General features: G+C 46.1%; 1 protein-coding gene across 2 annotated transcripts in view; it reads right to left on the reverse strand.

The window, feature by feature from the left end:
- The window catches only part of ASTN1 (astrotactin 1), a 291,505-nt gene that overhangs the window by 85,721 nt on the left and 186,105 nt on the right, over positions 1 to 19,679 (reverse strand). For both annotated transcript variants that reach the window (XM_033093100.1, XM_033093101.1), the window contains exons 9-11: positions 10,914 to 10,988; positions 3,972 to 4,109; positions 3,331 to 3,481 (exon numbers count right to left, since the gene is read on the reverse strand). In XM_033093100.1, the coding sequence (XP_032948991.1) occupies positions 3,331 to 3,481; positions 3,972 to 4,109; positions 10,914 to 10,988 (364 nt within the window). The remainder of the gene's footprint in view (positions 1 to 3,330; positions 3,482 to 3,971; positions 4,110 to 10,913; positions 10,989 to 19,679) is intronic.

A 19,679-nucleotide genomic window follows, 5' to 3' on the forward strand; every position in this document is an offset into this window, starting at 1 on the left:
GTACAGTTGACAAGAGGGGCTTTGCTGATCAAGACTCTTGAGATGGGAAGATTATCCTGGATCCCCAGGTGAGCCCGATGCAATCATGAGTCCTTAAAAGTGGAAAGGAGAAGCAAAAGAGAAGAGAGGAAGGCTAGAGAAGAATGGTCAGAAAATGCAATGTAGCTGGCTATAGGGATGGAAGAAAGGGACCATGAGCCAAAAACAGTGAGCGGCCTCTAGAAGCTGCAAAAGGCCAAGAATGGATTCTCCCTTAGAGTTTCCACAAAGGAACGCAAACTTATCAACACCCAGTGAGACCCTTATTGGATTCTTACGTACAGAGCCATAAGATAATGAGAGTTGTTTTAAGCCATTAAACCTGCAGTCATTTGTTACAGCAGCAACAGGACACTAATACAGTAACTTTGCTGGACCCTATGGAGCTCCACAGAACAGAGAACCACTGCTCTTGTGCCTTCTGGGAAGGGATGACTGTCCCACCTTGCGCAGTAAGGACAATGAGTAGAAACAAGAAGATGTGGTTATCTGTGGTGGCTGACCTGCGTTCTGGGAACCCTCTCAAAGGTTCCACTTTGGGAGGGCTGTCTGGTTTGGAATGATTATGGCTTGTACAGGTCTGTGCCTTTCACGGGTATTTGTTTCCTGTCCTCAGAGACTATACAAACAATAGGGCAATTAACTGGGTAGCAATTAACCCTGTGGGAGTCCAAGCATAACGGAGAAACATGTTCTGCCTTCCTAGAAAGAATGAAGGCTGAATGGCCCACGTAGACCAATCCACCCATCTGCCTTGCATTTAACAGGAAAATAAGAGGTGCGCTCTGCCTCTTCCCACATCTCCACCCCTTCCCAGGTTCCTTAAGGGCCAGTGTGTTCCGAGTGCCTCATGGCTTTCTCCGTTCACAGATATGCCTTTCCCGAGGAGCCTTGCAGTCCAGCACACAGCCAGCGGAATGCCTGGGTTTCTGTGAGAGGAGAAAAGCGGTCAGTGCAGCTAACGCCTTTGTCCTTGGTCCACCTCCAGATGACACGGGACAGCTCTGCCACACAGCAGGGCTTTGGGACAGTACTGAGGCTCAGGGGAGTCAGGTCAACTCGGGGCACAGTCCCTGATCTAATTCTCAGTCGGGTCACAAGACGCGGGACGTAGCACATTAGCTCTCAACCCATCGGTCCTCCTGCATCACGGGTCAGGTGCTTCAAAGCCAATGAGAAACAGTCAACTGAAGGGCCTGCCAGTCAGCCTGGCCCCATCCTCCCTCCAAGAGCCACGTGGACCCAGTGACTTCAAAGAATTATGCAAATACCAAGCCCTGGTATAATCCAGTGACTTTCTGCAGTGGCTCCAATTGTTACAGCAAGTGCGTATTCATCGCAACTATTCCTGCGAGCTCCGTCTCACAGATCGCAGTGTTAAAAGTACAAACATAATCAGCACAGCTATACAGCTATATGCTGAGTAAATAGGGTAGGATCACCAACAGAGGCTTTTGACAGGCAAACCCTAGGGGCTCAGGAGAGGGCAAGGCAGTGGGCAGAGATGGGGAGTATATCCCTGTGCATGAAGGTATAGCACGCTCAGATTCGTGGGGTGGTCTGGGCGGGGGGTAGGGGGGTGTGTGCTGGAGGCGGGCAGTGTGAAGGATGTTCACGCATGTGCACAGTGTTTCAATACTTATAATGACCCAAGAGAGTAATGTAAAATGATAGGTTGAAATCTGGATGAAGACATGCATGCAGGCTGAATAGTAAAAAAAAAAAAAAAAAAAAAAAAAAAAGAAAAGAAAAGAAAGTGTCTCAGCTGGGAGCTCCATTAGACAGTGAAATTGTCTCCTGAGGGACCCAGTTGGGAATCTCATTGCTTAAGACATCTGAAAGTGGACCATCCAAAGGGAGGGGAGCATCGACTTCCCTCCTGGCTGCCTTTTGATTTGAAGACTTGGCCCAAAGAACACTTTTCTTTCTACTTTTCTGATGGTCCTCTCTGGTAGCATTCCCCTCCTTTTGATGGACCTGCCAGCTTCTCCACCTACCTGCCGCTTAGCTCTCTTCCTCTCCCTTTTTGTTTTTTCATTTTCTCTCCCTTCTCAGATGAATCAGGCACCTGTCAGCTGAGGCCTAATCTGTGCAAGTTTGGGAGGCTTTCGGGCTGAGGCTTGGATCCACCCTGGATCCCAGGTACATATCCATCTTGGATGGAGAATGGCCCCCTGAACAGAGCAGGTGCTCAGAGATGGGAGCGGGGGTGGGGGGTGTGAACAATGGAATCAGCCCAGCATCCTCACAGCTTGCCCCTGCTCTGGGTCCCCTTATAAGAACACAGTTGTCAGACTGGGAAGTCAGATGAGGCACCAGACCTGGAAGCTGCCAGCCCCGCCCGGAAACACTGCAGAACTACGTGCCTCAACGAATCACCTCTCCCTCTCCTTTGTGCCCATGTTATGCATGGCTTTCCTGCCTTCCTTTTCTGTCCCATTCCCTCTCCTCTCTGTGAGGACGGAATCATTCTGCCCTTAAAAGAAGAAAGGGCTGGAAACAGACACCAGTGTTGATGGGCATGAAAATGACCAATGATACAAAGGCTTCATCTGCTCCTGCGTCCATTTAGTTGCGTGGTTCAATCAATCTTCATACGGATGGCATGGGAGATACCTTAGTCCACTCTAACCCAAATCATCTTCCTAGTTCATAGCATAACATATTTTACACACAGCCCAAGTCCATATAGCTGATGACAAAGTAGAAAGCCACCTTTGGAGAAGTAGTTCATTGCCGAGGTCTCCAAGAGGGCAGGCGTATTTTTATTTGTTCTCTACCATTCTTGGTGAAACTCACTTCTTTCATCAGGGCCTTACATTGGGTTATCCTAAAATTTCCTATTAGAGTCAATGTAATTTGACTCTAGACAAACACAAGTTTCGTTTTGTTTTGTTTTTTAGAATTTCCTGTTAGAGTAAACACAGTCTATTTCCTACTAGAGTCAATATCATTCTAGTAAGCAGTTAATTCGTTCGCAAGTTGTGTGGGGGTATCCTTCACAACTCGACTGCAAGACTAGAGAGTAAGAATCATGCTATGTGATTCATGACATTTTCCTTGGATAGTTATAGGTCACTTTGTGGGTGTTTCATAACTACTTCTCGATTAACTGAGTGGTGATTAGCTTCTCATCTCTGTCAAGAGAAAATTCACAATTTAGACTAGACGGTGGTTACAACTAGGGAGGCCCATTCTCGACCCTCTTTTTGATTCACAGTAGACCTTCATCTATACATCTGTTCTTGTCCTGTGCGACTCCCCTCCACAAGCCTGACAGGGCAGACATACCACACAGCCAGTGGAGTCCAGCTTGCGATCCGAGATGCAGCGGAAGTTCTTACTGCAACCCCCATTATCCTTGCTGCAGTCCCGCACGGGCCCAAAGGAATCCAAGAGGACCTCCAGGCTATCAAAGGAGGACGAGGTCATCAGCTCTTCTCTGTGGGGAGAACAGAGGGAGGGGGGAGGAGTCAAGGTGACTCTAGGTGCACGTTCCTACCTGGCCAGCCAGATCATGTCTCAATCTCTCTTACAAAAATCCAAGATCAACCAGACTCTGAGCCTTGAACTAACAAATTACAGGCATTTTCCATATCTGGGAATTGAGCCAAGGCTGTAAAGCCTGGTCAAAGAAGGAGGTCCAAACTTGGGCTAGGAAATTAACATTTTATTGCCTGTCAGTCCTTAGGGGATGTGGGAAGTGCTTACAAATTCTAATTTTATGTCCTCTCCCAGTGCATGAGCCTTGGGGTGTGCAATATTGACCCAGGTAGAGTAGATCCTGGTACTGCGCATGGGGCATTTGAAGGCAGCCTGCCACCTTCTCCTTTCAGCTTGTCGGGATTCCTTTCCCAGCACCTTGGACCTGCAGTTTCTCATGCCGCCTCCCAAGCCAAGAATGGGCCTCAGCACCCTGAGGCTGGACTCACCTGACCTCTACAGCATCCTCCATGACTGTCATGTCCGTCTTACACTTCGCTGATGGGTTGATGGCCAGTTCAGCAGGCGGGATAACAAAGCTCTTGCTGAGGGGCAGCCACATGCCCTCCCCCAGTGTGTAGGTGAATCTGCAGGGACACCCAACACCAGGTGGTTAGGACAGGGAGATAACCGCCCCACTGGAGGCCCTGCCATCCCACTGCCAGCTGCTTCCTTCTCTCCCCTCAGAGCCCTCGGCAGAAAGAAGAGCTCACTGCCCCTCTATGGGCGAAAGGACTGAGTCTGAAGGAGGCGGAGAGGTCGGCTCCTGCTCACATGTCCACACAGTTGGAGAACTGAAGATGGCACCCACTCACCAGCTGTTAGACGTGGTTGTTACCGAGTCATACGAAACTGAGTTCCAGTTTCCTTCAGATTTGAAGCTGGGCTTTCTCTACTTCAAGTCAGATAGAATTGGAAGCATTTGCGCTGAGGAGACATGCCAGCCTGGCACGGACCCCCCCCCTCGGTTTGCACACCCACAGCGACAGCGATAGTTTCTCTCTGGGCCTGGAGGACTCCTACCGAGGAAAAGGAAGGAGAAAAGCTCCCCTTTTCTGGCTTCTGTGAGAGGGGCACAGACATGAGGAAAGCCAGGGGCCTCCAAGGAGGAGAGAAGTTGGGTGAAGGACGCAGGCCCACCCTGACTCTCCACACTCCTACCCACTCCCTCAGCTAATGGCCGTCACCCTGGAGAGACGGGGAAGACTTATTTTTTTATTCTTATAACGAGGGCTAAAAGGAATAAAAGAATCAATGAGCATTTCAAGGGAGAGCTTAAGGAAACCATGAGAGGTTATTTGTTTATTTATTCATTCATTTTATTTCAAAGGCCTTCAAATGCTCTGTGTTCACAGTCAAAAATAGTCTGTGGGATAAAAGCCAGTGTGGGCGGGATGTCACCAGGCTGTGGCGGTCTGTCATCCCCTTCCAACTTAATGTGGAGGGAGGAACAATAGAAGCACGCATAGCATTAAACAGAGCCCAGCACGGGCTCCACTGGCATGCTGGTCACAGAGGACCGTTTCAGAGCAGGGGCTCCTTTCGCTCCCCTAACTCAACATGCCCCCTCTCCACTCCCTGGGTACCCAGAGAGGCTAGGAAACTGGACTGAGGACTTGAGTTCTTTTATGAGAAATGTCGCCCTCTCTAGAAGGCATACATGAATCGAGGCACATGAGTTTCAAGCAGCCACGTGATTCCACCCACTTCCTGAATGAAGAGAAAACAGGGGCCCCCAGGAGAGGCAAAACCCCTGAGCAAGTGGGAGGTGGCCAGGATTTGGGAGATTTTATTCCCCCATTCCCACCCGTACTCTCGGTCCCCTATGTCTCTGAACTGCTGGGCAAACTTCTACATTAAGCAGCTCTGAGGGAGGCACTGAGCTCCTCCCACCACAGGGACAGGAGGCAATGGGGGTGGGGGGAAGGAGAAGGGGCCCTGGGCCCTATGTCTGTGCAGGGAGGGGTCTGTACCAGGTAAGGGAAGCTCACTGCTGGGGGACAGAAGAGGCCTACCACTTCGCTCTTGTGGGAAGCGGCTGGCAAAATCGAAGGTATGGCTGACAGACACACGTCATCTGGTAAGATTAAGGAGTCCGTATTTAGGGCAAGTGACTGTCCGAAGATGGCCAAAATCTGGGATTGAGGATAAATGTGGGTTGGAGGCAACAACATGATAGCTTCACGTTCACTTTGCCTTTTGTAATGGACATAGCAGCATTACAATGGGCACGCTGCCATGGGGGCACCACTGGCACGTATCATATATTGATTTAGAGAGAAGATGCACAAGTTTGAATGGTACCAGGAGGAGGGAGTGTCTTTGGACCTAGAGGGTTTTGTTTTCTCTTTTGGTTTTAAAATGAGAAGTTTTGCATTGATGTACAGCAACAAATCTGTGACCTGCAGCTTACAATTTATGTAATAGATTTTAGGAAGCGGTTGGCAGTTCTAGCACATTTCTGACAGCGAATTTTTCTTTTGGAAGAGAGAGACCCATGTCCATGCATCTCAGGGTTCCCTTCCTCCTCCGCACACAGTGATGTTTGGGAGGGGAAAGCAAACCATATCTTTCTGCCACTGGAACTGTCTGATGGCACTTCAGCCCCAGAGAATGAAATTCACATCTCCAGAGATGTCACACTTTGTGCCCCGCCAGGGCAATCTGACTCTAGTTCCTAAAGCAGCCCTCATTTTCTTTCCTCTTTGCCTTTCCTCCTAATGTTCCTTCTTTCTGAATTTTCTTCCTTTCCTTCTTTGCTGGAGCCCCACTCATTTTAAGACTCAGCTAAGGTCCCACCCCTTCTGGAAAGCCCTCTAGGACCTTCACACTAAACCCTCGGGCTGAGAGAGGAACTCTCCTCCGGGCCTTTGCACATGATCCCTGGCTGCCCGAGATGGTGAATTGTGCCCATCTTCTCAGGTGGCCACTGCCACTCAGAAGAATGTGTTCTCTTGGATGGCAGAAGACAGTGCTTTGTCATCTTTGTATCCAGACTGCCTGGCATGATTTCTGGCCCAAGGAGGTCACTCCATAAATATTTATTGACTGATCAAGAAGCCTATTGTTCTTTAGTTTGCACAGGCTACTGGAGGATATAATCTCAGATTTCAAATTTAAAGGTGGAAGCGGTGATGAAGATCACCCTTTTTTTAGAGCAGAAATTGGGTTAACCTCTGGGTTTCAATAGATGTAATGGTCAACATGGATCTGAGTTTTGATATTGTAAGGACTTCCAAAGTACACAGCGGCTTCAGAGATGTGACACTGTCCCAAGTTAACAAGATAAACAATGTCATCTCCCTTCTCTGGGTGGTCAAAGGGAAACCCTGAGGGGAAAGCCATGGCAGGCGTAGGGTGACAGCAACCTTTATTGAGAACTGTCACAGAGGCAGGTATTCTATGGAGCTGCCTCCTTTATCCTCACCACAGCCCTCTGAGGTTGGTCCTTTGGCCTCATTTTACAAATTTATTGACAAATATTTTAAGAATTTAACAACCGCTCCAAAGTCACCTCTCCAGAAGTGGGAACTGCTGTGATTCTCTGTATCTCACAGCAGCTTTCCAGCCCATGCTGGCTCATGCCTATGAAATTCTAAAAGTTTTCTTTTATCTGCAAAATCTACGAACTCCAAAATCCAAATATAGAACAAACTGTCAGAGAAAAGCTGTGTTCTGAAATCTCATCTGTCCCTCATTCATGCAGATTTGGCAGGAGCACCTTCAAAAAGCCACCAAAGAGATGCTGGGGGAGCATCTGAAACGTTTGCCCACGTTGGGTCTTTTCTCGTGACAGCTGGTGGCGACCATCATGGCTGATCGCTCAGCTGTGGGCTGAGTCCTGTACACGGCCCCGTTAAACTAGAATTTAAACTTCCGTTCAGAGGAAAATGCTCTCCGGAGAGCAGTGGACAGAATGAGCCTGTGCTCTCACTGTGGCCGGGCATCACGTGGAATGTGGGAAAACGGACAAATCGTTCTCGGCCTGGCAGCTCCACGTTCCCGGAGCAGACCATTCTACACCCAGAGCAGGGGGTTCCTGTTCTCCGGGGTGCAGGTACACACTGGAAGGAAGGTCTCTGAGAGGGAAATTTGGTCTGTGGCCATCCCTGCCACCAGATGGTCCAATGGAATGAAGTGATTTGAGCCACAATGGAAAGGACATCCTTGGCACTAGACTGGATTTGGTGAGAAGAGTCAGTCTTCTCCCCTTGGGCCCTCTGAGTCTAGCTTGGACCTTTCCCAGGTTCTTTGGGATTGCAGATTATCAACGTTAGGGTGAGTATCAGGTGTTTCCTAATCTGGTTTCAAGTCCTTCGGAATTCTCTGAAATGATCATCCACAGATATCTATTGAAGACCTACCATGTTCAAAATTCTGTGTTAGACAGTACATATTTCAAGCCATATAGGGTACTACCCTTTCCCTCAAGAAAACAACCATTTCATTGAAGAAACAAATCGGCCAATTAAAAATAAATATGCAATAAAATAATTAACAAATAAACATTACAGTCAGTATGTTATGGAAATTTGGAGGCAGAAACGTCATTGGGGAGTGGTCCAGTGGGTTGGAGAAGCCAGAGCAGTGTGTCGCGATCCTGAGTACGGATCAGAATGATGATGGTGCTTTTAAAGAACCCTTATGCTCTGGTCCCACCTCCCAGAACTTTGGACCGAGTTGGTTAGTGCTGGGTAAGATCACTGGTCATTTTTAAAGCACACTAGGGATTCTCATGGAGGGCCAGGGTTGGAGAATAATTCTTGGATGAGACCATAAATTCCTTGAAGTCTGGGACTATCTTAGACATATTTGTTTGGGCATAACTACAGCATCTAAAATAGTGCCTTGAAATACTAGGTGTTTGTGGGGACAGAACCCCAGAGAGCAGTTTCCAGGCTCTCGGCCTCACGTGGAGAGGTGCTGGCTCGGGTAGTAGATGGCCGCCGGCTGTGGCTGGTTGGCCGTCAGCTGTGGCCGGTTAGCCAATTGGCCACTGATATAATGGCTGCGGCTGGGCTGGTTGGTGAATCGAGTCGAGTGGAGTCGGTCGGTTGGCAGCAAAGCGGACAGCAGGTCGCACGTCGTGTGAATCCAGCCTCCAGTGAGACCATAGTGGTATGACTCTCCTACCTATGGCTCCGTGGGTGTTCCTTTTTGGCCTAGCCACATCCTGCGTTCCTATGTGGGGAGCGGGACCAGAGACCCTGGGTGACTCCCCACACGACAGTGCTCAATAGACATTCACTTAAGCTGAGACTCGGCGTAGACCATGAAAATGGGTAGTATTTATATTAGGAAGCAAATATGCATTCTTTCTAGAGGAAAGAGTATGGTGAATGTGCAGAGTGAAAAATATTCAAGTTTTGGGGGCAGTGGGTAGGTTAGAAGATAGAGTTGACTACGAATGGAAGATTCTATAGGAACAGAACAGATGATTAAAAGGTATATTGGCACTCAACTGTGGAAAGATTTCAACATCAACATTTAAATTTTATTCCATAGCCCAGGCAAATGCGCAGTGGCTTGGAATTCTTCAGAACGCTTAATCACTGGTGAGCAGAGTAGCAGATAAATAGTCATTAGCTTCTTGAAGACATCATAATCACTGACCAGGTCATAGTGTTTTCCAGAGTGGCCACTGCCAGTTAGTTTACTCAGATCCCAGAGTGGTTTTGATTAAAGTTCTGAACACCTAAAATCAGAAAATCATGACCCATTGCTTTCCTCTGAAAGATAAGTTATTGATATGTTAGGGACCAAAAGGATCAATCTCTTATTGGTAAACACACTGGCTCCTGAGAGAGTTGATGCCTGGGTCAAACCGCATAACCGATCCCCTCTGTAGTCCCTGGGTGTCACATCCAGTTAGCAGCTAACAAACTCGAAAAGAGTGAACAGTGCTTGTGGGGATGGAAACACAGTGTTTGCGCACGTTCTGCTCTAACAGAAATCTCATGAAGGCCATTGGTTTTCAAAGTGTTTCTGACTTTTAGGGGAGAGGGAACTTTTCCATGTTCATCAACCCAACTCCACAGGGTTCTCCATCTGCCTTATCTTTATCACCCTTCGAATGTCCTCGCAGGCCAGAAGTTAAAAAAGGTGGGGGGAAGCACCCAAATGGTAAACCATCATTGGGAAGTTTAAATGCTCAAGTCATAGTCTAAGAAATCGAGCTGACAGCTCTTGTAGCACAAGCCCTCAAAAGCAGCCTGTGATCAGTGTTGTAAATGTGACTCAGCCTGCCCTACTCCCTAACCCCCCCTTCCAGCGAGCAGGGAGGAACAGAAGAAGCTGAAGCAGAGAAGCCCTCTCCAGGAGCAAATGCAAGAGCAAAATTAACACCTAGGCTGGGACTGGCTGACAGGGAGGGTCTGAGGAAGGGCTTTGACAGGGCAGCAGTGAGATGTAAGACTCAGCACACTGCTGAATGCAGTGAAAAGGAAGCACGTTTTCCATTTTCCACACTGCTCACCATCCCTCCATAACGCTGTGCAGTAGCCCAGGGCATCCTTTGCTATCAGATACTCTTGCAGGACTATTTACTTCCTCCACCAGAGGGCACCCTCATAGAGGGAGATGGATTCATGTCCGCACTCCCAAGGCCAAGCACAGTCTCTGGCACTTAGTAGGTACTTTGCAGATGCGTGTTAAGTGAAGGACAGATTAACAAAATAAAATGATGGTAAGATCTCAGTTTGGAAATAGACATGTGTTCCAGCTAAGGCCTGGGGTGAATCAAACATTTTGAAAACCCAGTAGTTCATGGCTGACATCCAAATTCTTCCTCTGCTTGTTGGCTTTTCTAATATGTGCAATTCTCAGGCATGAAGGTGGAAATTTGGGAGGGACTAGAAGCATGAAATCTGATCAGAAGGGTGGTAGATTAAAATAATAATGCTGAGGGAAGGAGGAAGCGGGGTGGGGAGATTCGTTTTGAACAACTTAAGACTTGATGAGGAAAGTGCAAATTAGATGTACAATGGAGAGGCAGAAAGTGACATTAATTGCCTGCTCTGTGCCAGTTTCTATGCCAGGGGCTCTCCATTATCTCATATATTCCTCAAAACAATAGAGCGAGGCATGGAATATAGCCCCATTTAACAAATGTGGAAACTGGAGGTGCCAGGAGGTTAAGTAAGTTACCGGGGTTCACGGAGCAGACAGGGAAAGAAGCCGGGACCCCAACAGAATCTGTGTGACCTCATGCTATCCACGGGCACCATGGGAGGCCAAGCGTTTCTTTTGGTTCTTTGTTTTTGTGAGGAGGCAGCAAAACAACTAAACACGTTTGTCACTTTATACTTTACCAGTTAAGAAAGAAAGTTCCCTGGGAAGTGGGGCTCGGGGCTTGCAGACATACATAAGCAAGTCCCTAGATGACTACTTACCTGAATATTTTATCAGAAGGCTGTTCTCCCAAAACCAGGTCAAAGCCTCGCTGAAATATCGTGTACGGCCAGGGCCTAAAAGGAGAAACATCACTCCATGAAGGTCAGAACAGCAAACACTGTCTGAATGCCCACTCTGCGCCAGGCACCACGTTGGATGCCGGGGACCCAAAGACAACAAGAATCTCCAGAATCTCTCTGAGTTGACGCGAGCCCGTGGATGCTGGAAACTAAGCAAAAACAGGATCAATGTCAACATCGCTGAACCACTAGGAAAGGGGGACTTAATAGACGTGGCAAATTGGACCTCACATCACCACAGCGTACAGTCCTTCAGATGGAGAGTGAACGGAACTTAGCTCTGCCTCACTTCAGAGACAGATGAAGCCTCTGGAATCAGACCGTTCAGGTTTGCGCCTTGCTCTGCTGTTGAACCAACTGTCAGATTTGGGGCAGACTGCTGTAGTGCAATTTCATCATCTGTAAAAATAGGGTTACTAATACCTGCCTCACAGATCACTGTGAAGATTAAGCAAAACTTTTCGGCCAAGGCCACCGCTCAGACAGGGTCCTCAGCAGGTTCCCTTTCCCTACTCAGAATGACATGAAGATTCTGGGTCTTTGTCTGGTTCCGGGTATTTTCAAACATTTTAATGTCACTCATTATTCAAACAAAAACAATTGAAATGGTACTTTAAAAATAATTCTTGAGATCCTCTCTAGCGAGTATCTTGGTATTGTCACATGTACTAAAAAACTACAAAACTATTTCTTTCATATAGTAGTTATCTTTTCACTAACGCAGAGGTCCAACCCCCAAATTATTTACTCATTCAAGCAAGATTCAGTAAAGCCAACACTAGGTATTTTGCACACCAGCTCAAAGGAGCCCTTGCTCTCATGGAATGTACGTCTCCATGGATAACCCAATTCTACCAACCCAATAACCCAGTTACGGAGGGTTTTACTCCAGACGCACCTTTGGTTTTCAAGGACTACAGAAAATCAGCAGAATAAATCAACATAATTATTTGGGCCTAAATCTAATACGAAGCATTCATTGAGTGGTTGTCATTGGGGTTGGGGGGCACCTAACAGAGGGCATTTAGGTAAATTTGGGGCCATTGCTCTTGTACCACACCATGATGACAGGACGTCACTGGCACTTAGAAGGCAGGGCTAAGGATGCTGGAACAGAGCAGTGCTCAGGACAGCACTGCACAACCTAAAATTGCCCGTGTCCTGCAAACTTCTCAATGTCTGCTTGCACATTTACTTAGGTGAAAACCCGCTTATAATTACCTGAGCCTAGCTGCTAACTCCATGTACAAATAAGCACAAAGGAGCTTGTACTATCTGAATATATGATGAATTTTCTAGGTGCATAACTACCATGTATATTGAGGGAAGATTATGCATTATTACTTAGAAGTTTTACCGTTTGTTTATACTTTTGGAAAATCATATTATTTTCTGCAATACCTTTCACGGTTTTTGAATTACCAATACAGCATCTATATTGTTCTTATATACAGAGGGAGCCAAAAAAAAAAAAAATGTGTACACATTTTAAGAAAGGAAAACTGTACTAAAATTGTAGTACTCAATATATACCGATAACAAAAGATGGGATACAAGTCACGTTTGACTTCTGCAATTACAAGAGGTGCTCACAGTGGTTTCCATCAGTGTCCAGACACTTCTGATTATAGTGAACTACTGCTTGAGCAACGAAAACTAAAGTGTCCACTTGTATATATTTTTTTGGCACCCCCAATATATTGTATATCCCATATTACTTCACATATTACATATGGTGAATATACATTAGGTGTAAATGTCTGTTAACTTATCCAATTTTAATACTACCAGAGTTTTACACATTAAAAACGTCACTATATCATTATAAATTACTTTCTTATTATTTCTTTTTTAATTACTGCTAAGGCATTATATTTATTTTTTTGAACATTTTTGTACATAGATTTGATTATTTGTGAAGTTCATGTAAGGATTATAAGTGGGGTTGAAAATGTTTGTCAAAAGATAAGGTGTTGGGTCTGCCGAGGTTGAGAACCACCAACTTAACCCAACCAGATAACCAATTAACTACTCAAAGGAGTTGGTAGCTGCAAGGGGAGGCCATTGGGACTCCAGGAGGGCATGGCTGGGATGGATGCTTTCGTTTTTTATGCTTACTATTTATAAAAACTTTATTCTTGGAACTCAATGTAGAAACACCCAGAGACAACTACAACTGGCTCCAAAAAGTACCCAAACACTGTACTATGAATAACCCCTGCGTCAAATAAACAGCTGTCCCCCACGTGTTTTTCGTTTGTTTGTTCTGTTCATGGAAGGTGAACTCACAGAGCAGTGTTTGAATCTGATTCTTTTTTCTTTGAACAGTAAGTGGCGGTTTCTGGGCAGCTAAAAAAAAAAAAAATGTCGTAATTCAAGAAAAAGCCTAGAAATCATGACTAGTCCCATATGATCCTAGACACCTAGAAAGAGCAAACGAAAAAGAAGAGAGACGTGCAATTTTATCCCTCTTGTGGGAAAAATCACATTTTATTTACTATCAATTTGATAATTTCAAATAACACCCATTTTGCTTTTGAGTCATCTCTAGTACTCAAAACTGGTAATGTGTGCAATTAGAGTTAATTCTTGGCACAGTTCCTAGGTTGTTTGAGAATATATTCTGAAGATCTAAATTTTAGGACTGACGTTGATGTGAAGAATTAACTGCATAGAGTGATAAATAAACCTATATCCAGGCCATACGTAATGAGTCAGTGAGCCCTGAAACATTAAGCACATGAAGCCAAACTGCCAGGAAGGTCAGGTCAAAAAGGCTTCCTGCTCTGGAGGGGCCTGAATGGTAAGAAAGGTGACTCAGATGCAAAGGCCACAGGTGTGCAGTGTAGACCCCACCCGATCACCTCGAGAGACAGCAGGGCGCAGTGGTGACATGGGTTCTGGAGCCGGCCTGCCGATTTCACATTCCAGTTCAGCCACCAACCACGCTGGGACCATGAGCAAGTCCCTTCGTCATTTGTGCCGCCATTTCCTCATCTGTAAAATGAGGCTGGTGATATTACTCGCATCTACCTGGTAAGGTTGTTATGAGGAGGAACTAGTTAATGAAGTGTTCAGAACAGTGTCTGGCATTTAGTGAGTGATGCGCAGGCATTTGTTAACTAAGGCAAATGTACCAGTAACCTGAATCCAATCTAAATACTATAATACACTATAAGAAGGAGATCCCACATTTCTATAGAGGAAGACGTGTCTTCCCCATGGTGCCCATACAGTGGCAATACTGGGCTTTAACTCAGATCGCACATGTATGTGTGTTGGCTGGAGAGGAGAAATGACAAGTATGGGAAGACCAGAGCCCCACCCGCCAGTCCCAGGTAGCCATCCCCTCACAGGGCAGTACCTGTACAGTAGTGACATTAAACACAGAGAGAGAGGGAAGAACTTGTGAAATGGCAAAAGAAGTCGGACAGTTGCCACTTGCTCCAGCAAAGCTGGAAAAGAGAATTTACTCATTTTCTTCCCACTAGTCACGCATGATCTGCCAGAGAGACGGGGATTCTTCTCTGAATTATTTAGCAAATAGTTATGGAGGGCCTGTTGTTTGTGAATTGAGATACTAGGCAATAGGAGTTGGAGAGTAACGAGATCCCTGCCCTCTGAGGAACCTACAGTCTTTCTGCAGAAATACACATACGTCCAGCCCAATAAACAGAATGAGTAAAAGGGAAGAGGGATGGAGTTATAGGAGATAAGAAAAGTGGCAGGGGAGTTTGGTGCACACGAGTGGAGAGGCTACAGGGGACCATACAGGAAACGGCAGGGACAAAGTGAGGAACAGCTGGACCTAAAAGAATCAAAAACACTTTGGAGCCGAGTTACCTGAGACCAGCTGACTGAGAAAAGGCCTTTGCATTGGGCCACTGTGTGCATGTCCAAGTAAGAAAACAGAATTGGCCTCAGCAAAAAAGAGGCCCACCGCTGGGTCATATATCCAGGCTTAGATGGAGGTTGCCTTGGGGATGCCCAGAAACACAATCTAAAGGCCTTTATAACCGGCCTTCTCTCTTTGCTCCGTTTCTCATTCCACAGGCTCCCTTCTGTGAAAATGGCTACTGTACATGGCAGAGACATAGCCTCCCGCAGCTGCAGCTCAAGTCTTTACAGGCTCAGAGCACAGCGGAGACACTCCCCCTGCTCCTTAGGAAACAAAACTCCCTGGAAGAACTCTTGACATATCCTGGGTCAGATATATAAGCTGGGCCAATCTAAGCAGATGGCAACTCCCATTTCGTTTTCTGGGCTAGAGGGCAGTGGGGGTGGGATGAATGTCAAACAAAACAGTAATTTCCACCTGAGCTCCTATCTGTTTGGGGTGGCAAAGGTGTTGCCTCTATCAGGGGGAGGCGGCAGTACTCAGCAGACTGTGCCAATAGGAGTTTTGTGGGAAGAGCACCCATCGAAGAATTCAAGGATAGTATCAGGCCAGATGGGGGAGGGGGCAAGAGGTTGGACACTGCAATTGGAAAGGAGCTTCCGTCTCTTGCCTTCAACCTAGATACGCGGCCTCCAATATTCTCCGTCCTGCATTGGGCAACCCTGTCACATCTCGCTGGTTTAGGAAGATTAACAGAATCAGAAGTCAGAATAAAGTTTGTTTGTTTGTTAATATCTTCATCCCGACAAATCAAGACCCTGAACTATCCTCCCAGGTGGGCAGCTACAGATGGCCCCGGTTTGGGGGCATCAGAGGACAGCACAGGAACCAGCGGGGACCCCTTGCCTCAAGCAGGAACAGAATCTGTGCCACAGGGGAGCCCCATTGTAATAAAACACAGCAGCTAGCAGGACGCGCATGCAAATTGTGCATGCTGAGAAACAATTAGTAATCTTTTCTCTGCCTTTTCTTTCCTCTCCCTGTCTCACACAATAACCACAGTTTATGAAGTCTTTCCGAAATGCTGGCAACTCCTACGCCTTCAGCTTCTCTCCTCTACTCTTTCTTGCTCCTCTTCCCTAAGACTCATCAGTTGTAGGGTTGTTTCCTTTCGTCTCGGTGTTGGGGCAGGCCTGGACCTGACTTGACTTGACTGGTTACTTGGGAATTTCTTCCACTATGTAGCCTAGACGCAACTGAGTGATGAAACCCTGAATGGCCAGTCCGAGTGGGTGACCCCTTCATACTGGCTCTCCCAGTGCAGAAAGGGACCACTTCTGCTCTGGACCGGAGTCCTTTATATGATATTTTTGGTCACATGTTAGTCCCAGTTTTCCATCTAACTGTGGCACCTGGCAATGGATGTCAGAAGATTTGGTCAGTGTACCTGGTGATGGGCTTCTTTTTGGAGAGCTTACCATGAGGGGGCAGGAGGAGGACTACACGATAGATAGATGGATAGATGGATGGATAGATAGATGATAGATAGATAGATAGATAGATAGATAGATAGATAGATAGATAAATAAAATAGGTGGGGACAAGACAGTGAGAGAGAATATATGTATGTATGTATGTATGTATGTATGTGTATGGTGTGTATGTACATAGTTCAGTATAGAGAGAATGTTTTAGCTGGAGGCCATAAGTAAGGCCCCCTCTATAATGACATTATAGAATCTAGGAGCTTCTTCTGAACTTATATTCCTCCACCCGTCGCTTTACAAGAGAACACTTTACACATGATAATAATTTGTCCCTAGTTACATGAAAGCACATCCTTTAAAGCTGACCTCTGGCCCACGTTAGGCTAAGTTTCTGGTGGGAGCCTGGTGCCCAAAGTTTCCGCCCAGCTCTTCACAAGCTGGGGTCCTGGTGTAGGGGATCACACCCATGTGTAATGGGGGAGCTTTTAAGCATATGCTCCTTTTCTTATCTCGGTAAACGCATTTGCAAGGGGGGAGCAGTAAAATAGAAAGAGAACAAAGGTTCATTTTTTAAAAATGCGTCAGGAAAAGGGTAGTATGTAAGATATACAGAAGAAAAAGAGAAAAATGGTAAAAATAGCTTCTCTAGCTAAGCAGTTGGCTGAAACATTCCATGACTCAATTTGCCCTAATGATAAGGTGGGGTGATGATTATATGCCACTGTCTTCACAATCGGTACCAGTTCTGGAAGGAATAAGAGCTGGGATGACCGACACCTAGATTACCGGGTATACCTGTAGGTTTACCAGAAGTTAAATAATAAGGGTAACGACGCCTCAAGTTTCTATAGGACGTGTTAGGGCCTTGGAACCTTTGCAGGTGGTATTTCTTTACCTGGAATTTCTCCTCATTTACTTGGATAAGTTGTCTTATTCTCTTATCCTGGTTTAAAAATTATTTCCCAAATAGATCTTCCCTGGTGCCCCAAGACTCAGTTATATTCCGTGTTATATGAAGCACCCCACACTCTCCTGTATACAACCTATAACTATCAGTAATGCATGACGTACGTAGTCACACTCTCCCCTGGTCAGAGACAGAGACCTCTGTCGTCATCATCGCTGCACCCTCGTCTCCCAGCCCAGTACCATCACACAGCAAGTGCTCGGTAAAGAAAGCACCAGACTGCATTGCACATGGGGCCCAGGGTCGGACTGACCGGGGCTTGAGTCTTGGCGGAGGCAGTCCAGGGCACTATACAATCTCCGGTCAGTCACTTCATTCTCTCGGCCCCAGTATCTTTACCTATAAAATGTGGATCAAACAGTACCTAGAGTTACTAAGTGAGCATGGGCGTACTTAGCACAGTGGCTGCCACACAGCCCAAACTCAACCAACGTAGCTCTTAGTACTCAGTACAATTCATATTCCCTCTGGTGACTAGAAAAGGCATTTCCAGCACTACACTTTAAAAACACAGCATGATGACTAGGGTGTATCTTACAAACTCGCATTATCTTTCACCATGTAAATTTCAGGGAAAGAAGAATTAAATATTGATGTGATTTTATTCATTATTTAATGTCTACTAATGGCCAAACAGATTCATTTAGAATTTCTTATGCGGAAAAACAACGTATTTGTCGGTAACTTGCAAAGCAGCTAGGAGTGTAGGTCCTGGAGCCAGGCTGAATTGTTTTACAACCTGGCTCTCTCACAAAGGAACTCTGTGCCCTTGGTCAAGGTCATTAATTCTTGCCATCGGGCTATTCCATCCACTTCCTCTCCTGGCTCCGATCATGCTAACACCATCCTGCCCCCATTTTCCCCTCCGCATTTCAGAGCCTGGCTCACTGTCCCCATTGACACTTATCCATAATTTGTAGTGACTTCAGTAGCCACTAAGATGATTCTTTCAATTCTCAAACTACTCAGTGCCTTGACTTTTCTCCTCCACTGATTCTGCCTTTCACCCTCACTCCTATGGTCACAGCCTAGACTTCCAATATCTGCAACTCCTCCTGGGTCACAACTGCAAGAATCGCAAATCTGACCATCGCCTCCTACCTTCCCAGCTCTCTCCGCCTAATGCCACAACCATTTTCTACCTCCCGAGACTTAAAATCCCTTCATCCAACCACCATTTCACTGACCCTCACCCACCTTGTGTACTCTCTCCCCTCTACTCAGATTAAATTCTACGATCCATTAATATAATCACACCCTTGCATATAACCTCAACTCTCTCGCTTCCTCCACTGCTTCATCATGCTTGTCTGAAACAATCCAACACTGGGTCAACTCAATCACCCTGTGGCTCCGTTTCTGCCTTTGCACAAATGAATGCAGCTGGCAACCACAGTGACTGGTCTCATGTCAAACCCCCTACCACTGACCTCAAGTGAGCTCCGAATACTGTCTAGTGATAACACTACACTTCCCTTGTCTGTTTACTTACTCTCCCACTTTCTATATCATTATTTCCCATGTCTTCTTTCTCCCCAAACCTTCAACACCGCCTCCCCCATCGTCCCTATGCTAACAGTCTGCTTCCTGTGTGACTGAGACAACGGGGCAATCGGATGAAAAGCTTTCACCACCACATCCACCCACCTACCTTTCTTTCCCTATGCCCATTGCTTGGTCTTCCTTCCAGTAATTAGGCATCAACACTTTGTGTTCCTGTCTACAATGCCGCCCTCCCAACTCACCCTTTGACATCTACAGGCATCGAGATATAAGGGAAGGAGCCCTAGATGGAAGTGACACATCCAATCTCCCTTCTGCTACTGTGACCTCAAGCAAATAAGAGCCGCTGGGGTCTCAGTTTGTTCATCTGTAGAATGAAAATCATGAGACAGCCTCCTCCACACAAACCTTACATTGTTGAACAAAGCGTGCACAAATACATTTCAGATCTTTAATAATCTTCGATTATGCATTTTAATTAACTTTTTTTTTGTAATAGCATCCTATGTTTTGTGTATGTGTGCTTAATATAAATTATCTCATTTAAAGATAGTGAAAAACTGACACAATTCCTGACTCTCTGGGTCTCAGTTTTCTCATCTATAAAATGGGATAATAATGGCCCAGCAACTGCACAAGATGAAATAATTTAATATCTGCAAATAACTTACAATAACCTTGGGTAGAGTAAGTTCTGAATAAATGCTACCTGTTATTCCTTACGCATTACTTGGAACGCTGGTTCTAAATATTGAAAAAGGGGTATTCCTAAAGAAATTTTAGAAGCACATGAAACGATTTTTAAAATGACAATAATGAACAAGTGTTGCCACTTTTCCCCTAACTTTGGGATTCAAGGCTACAATTTTGCCTCAAAAAGTGGCAGTAAA

Source organism: Rhinolophus ferrumequinum, chromosome 22 (genome assembly GCF_004115265.2).
Source record: "Rhinolophus ferrumequinum isolate MPI-CBG mRhiFer1 chromosome 22, mRhiFer1_v1.p, whole genome shotgun sequence".
NCBI lineage: Eukaryota > Metazoa > Chordata > Mammalia > Chiroptera > Rhinolophidae > Rhinolophus > Rhinolophus ferrumequinum.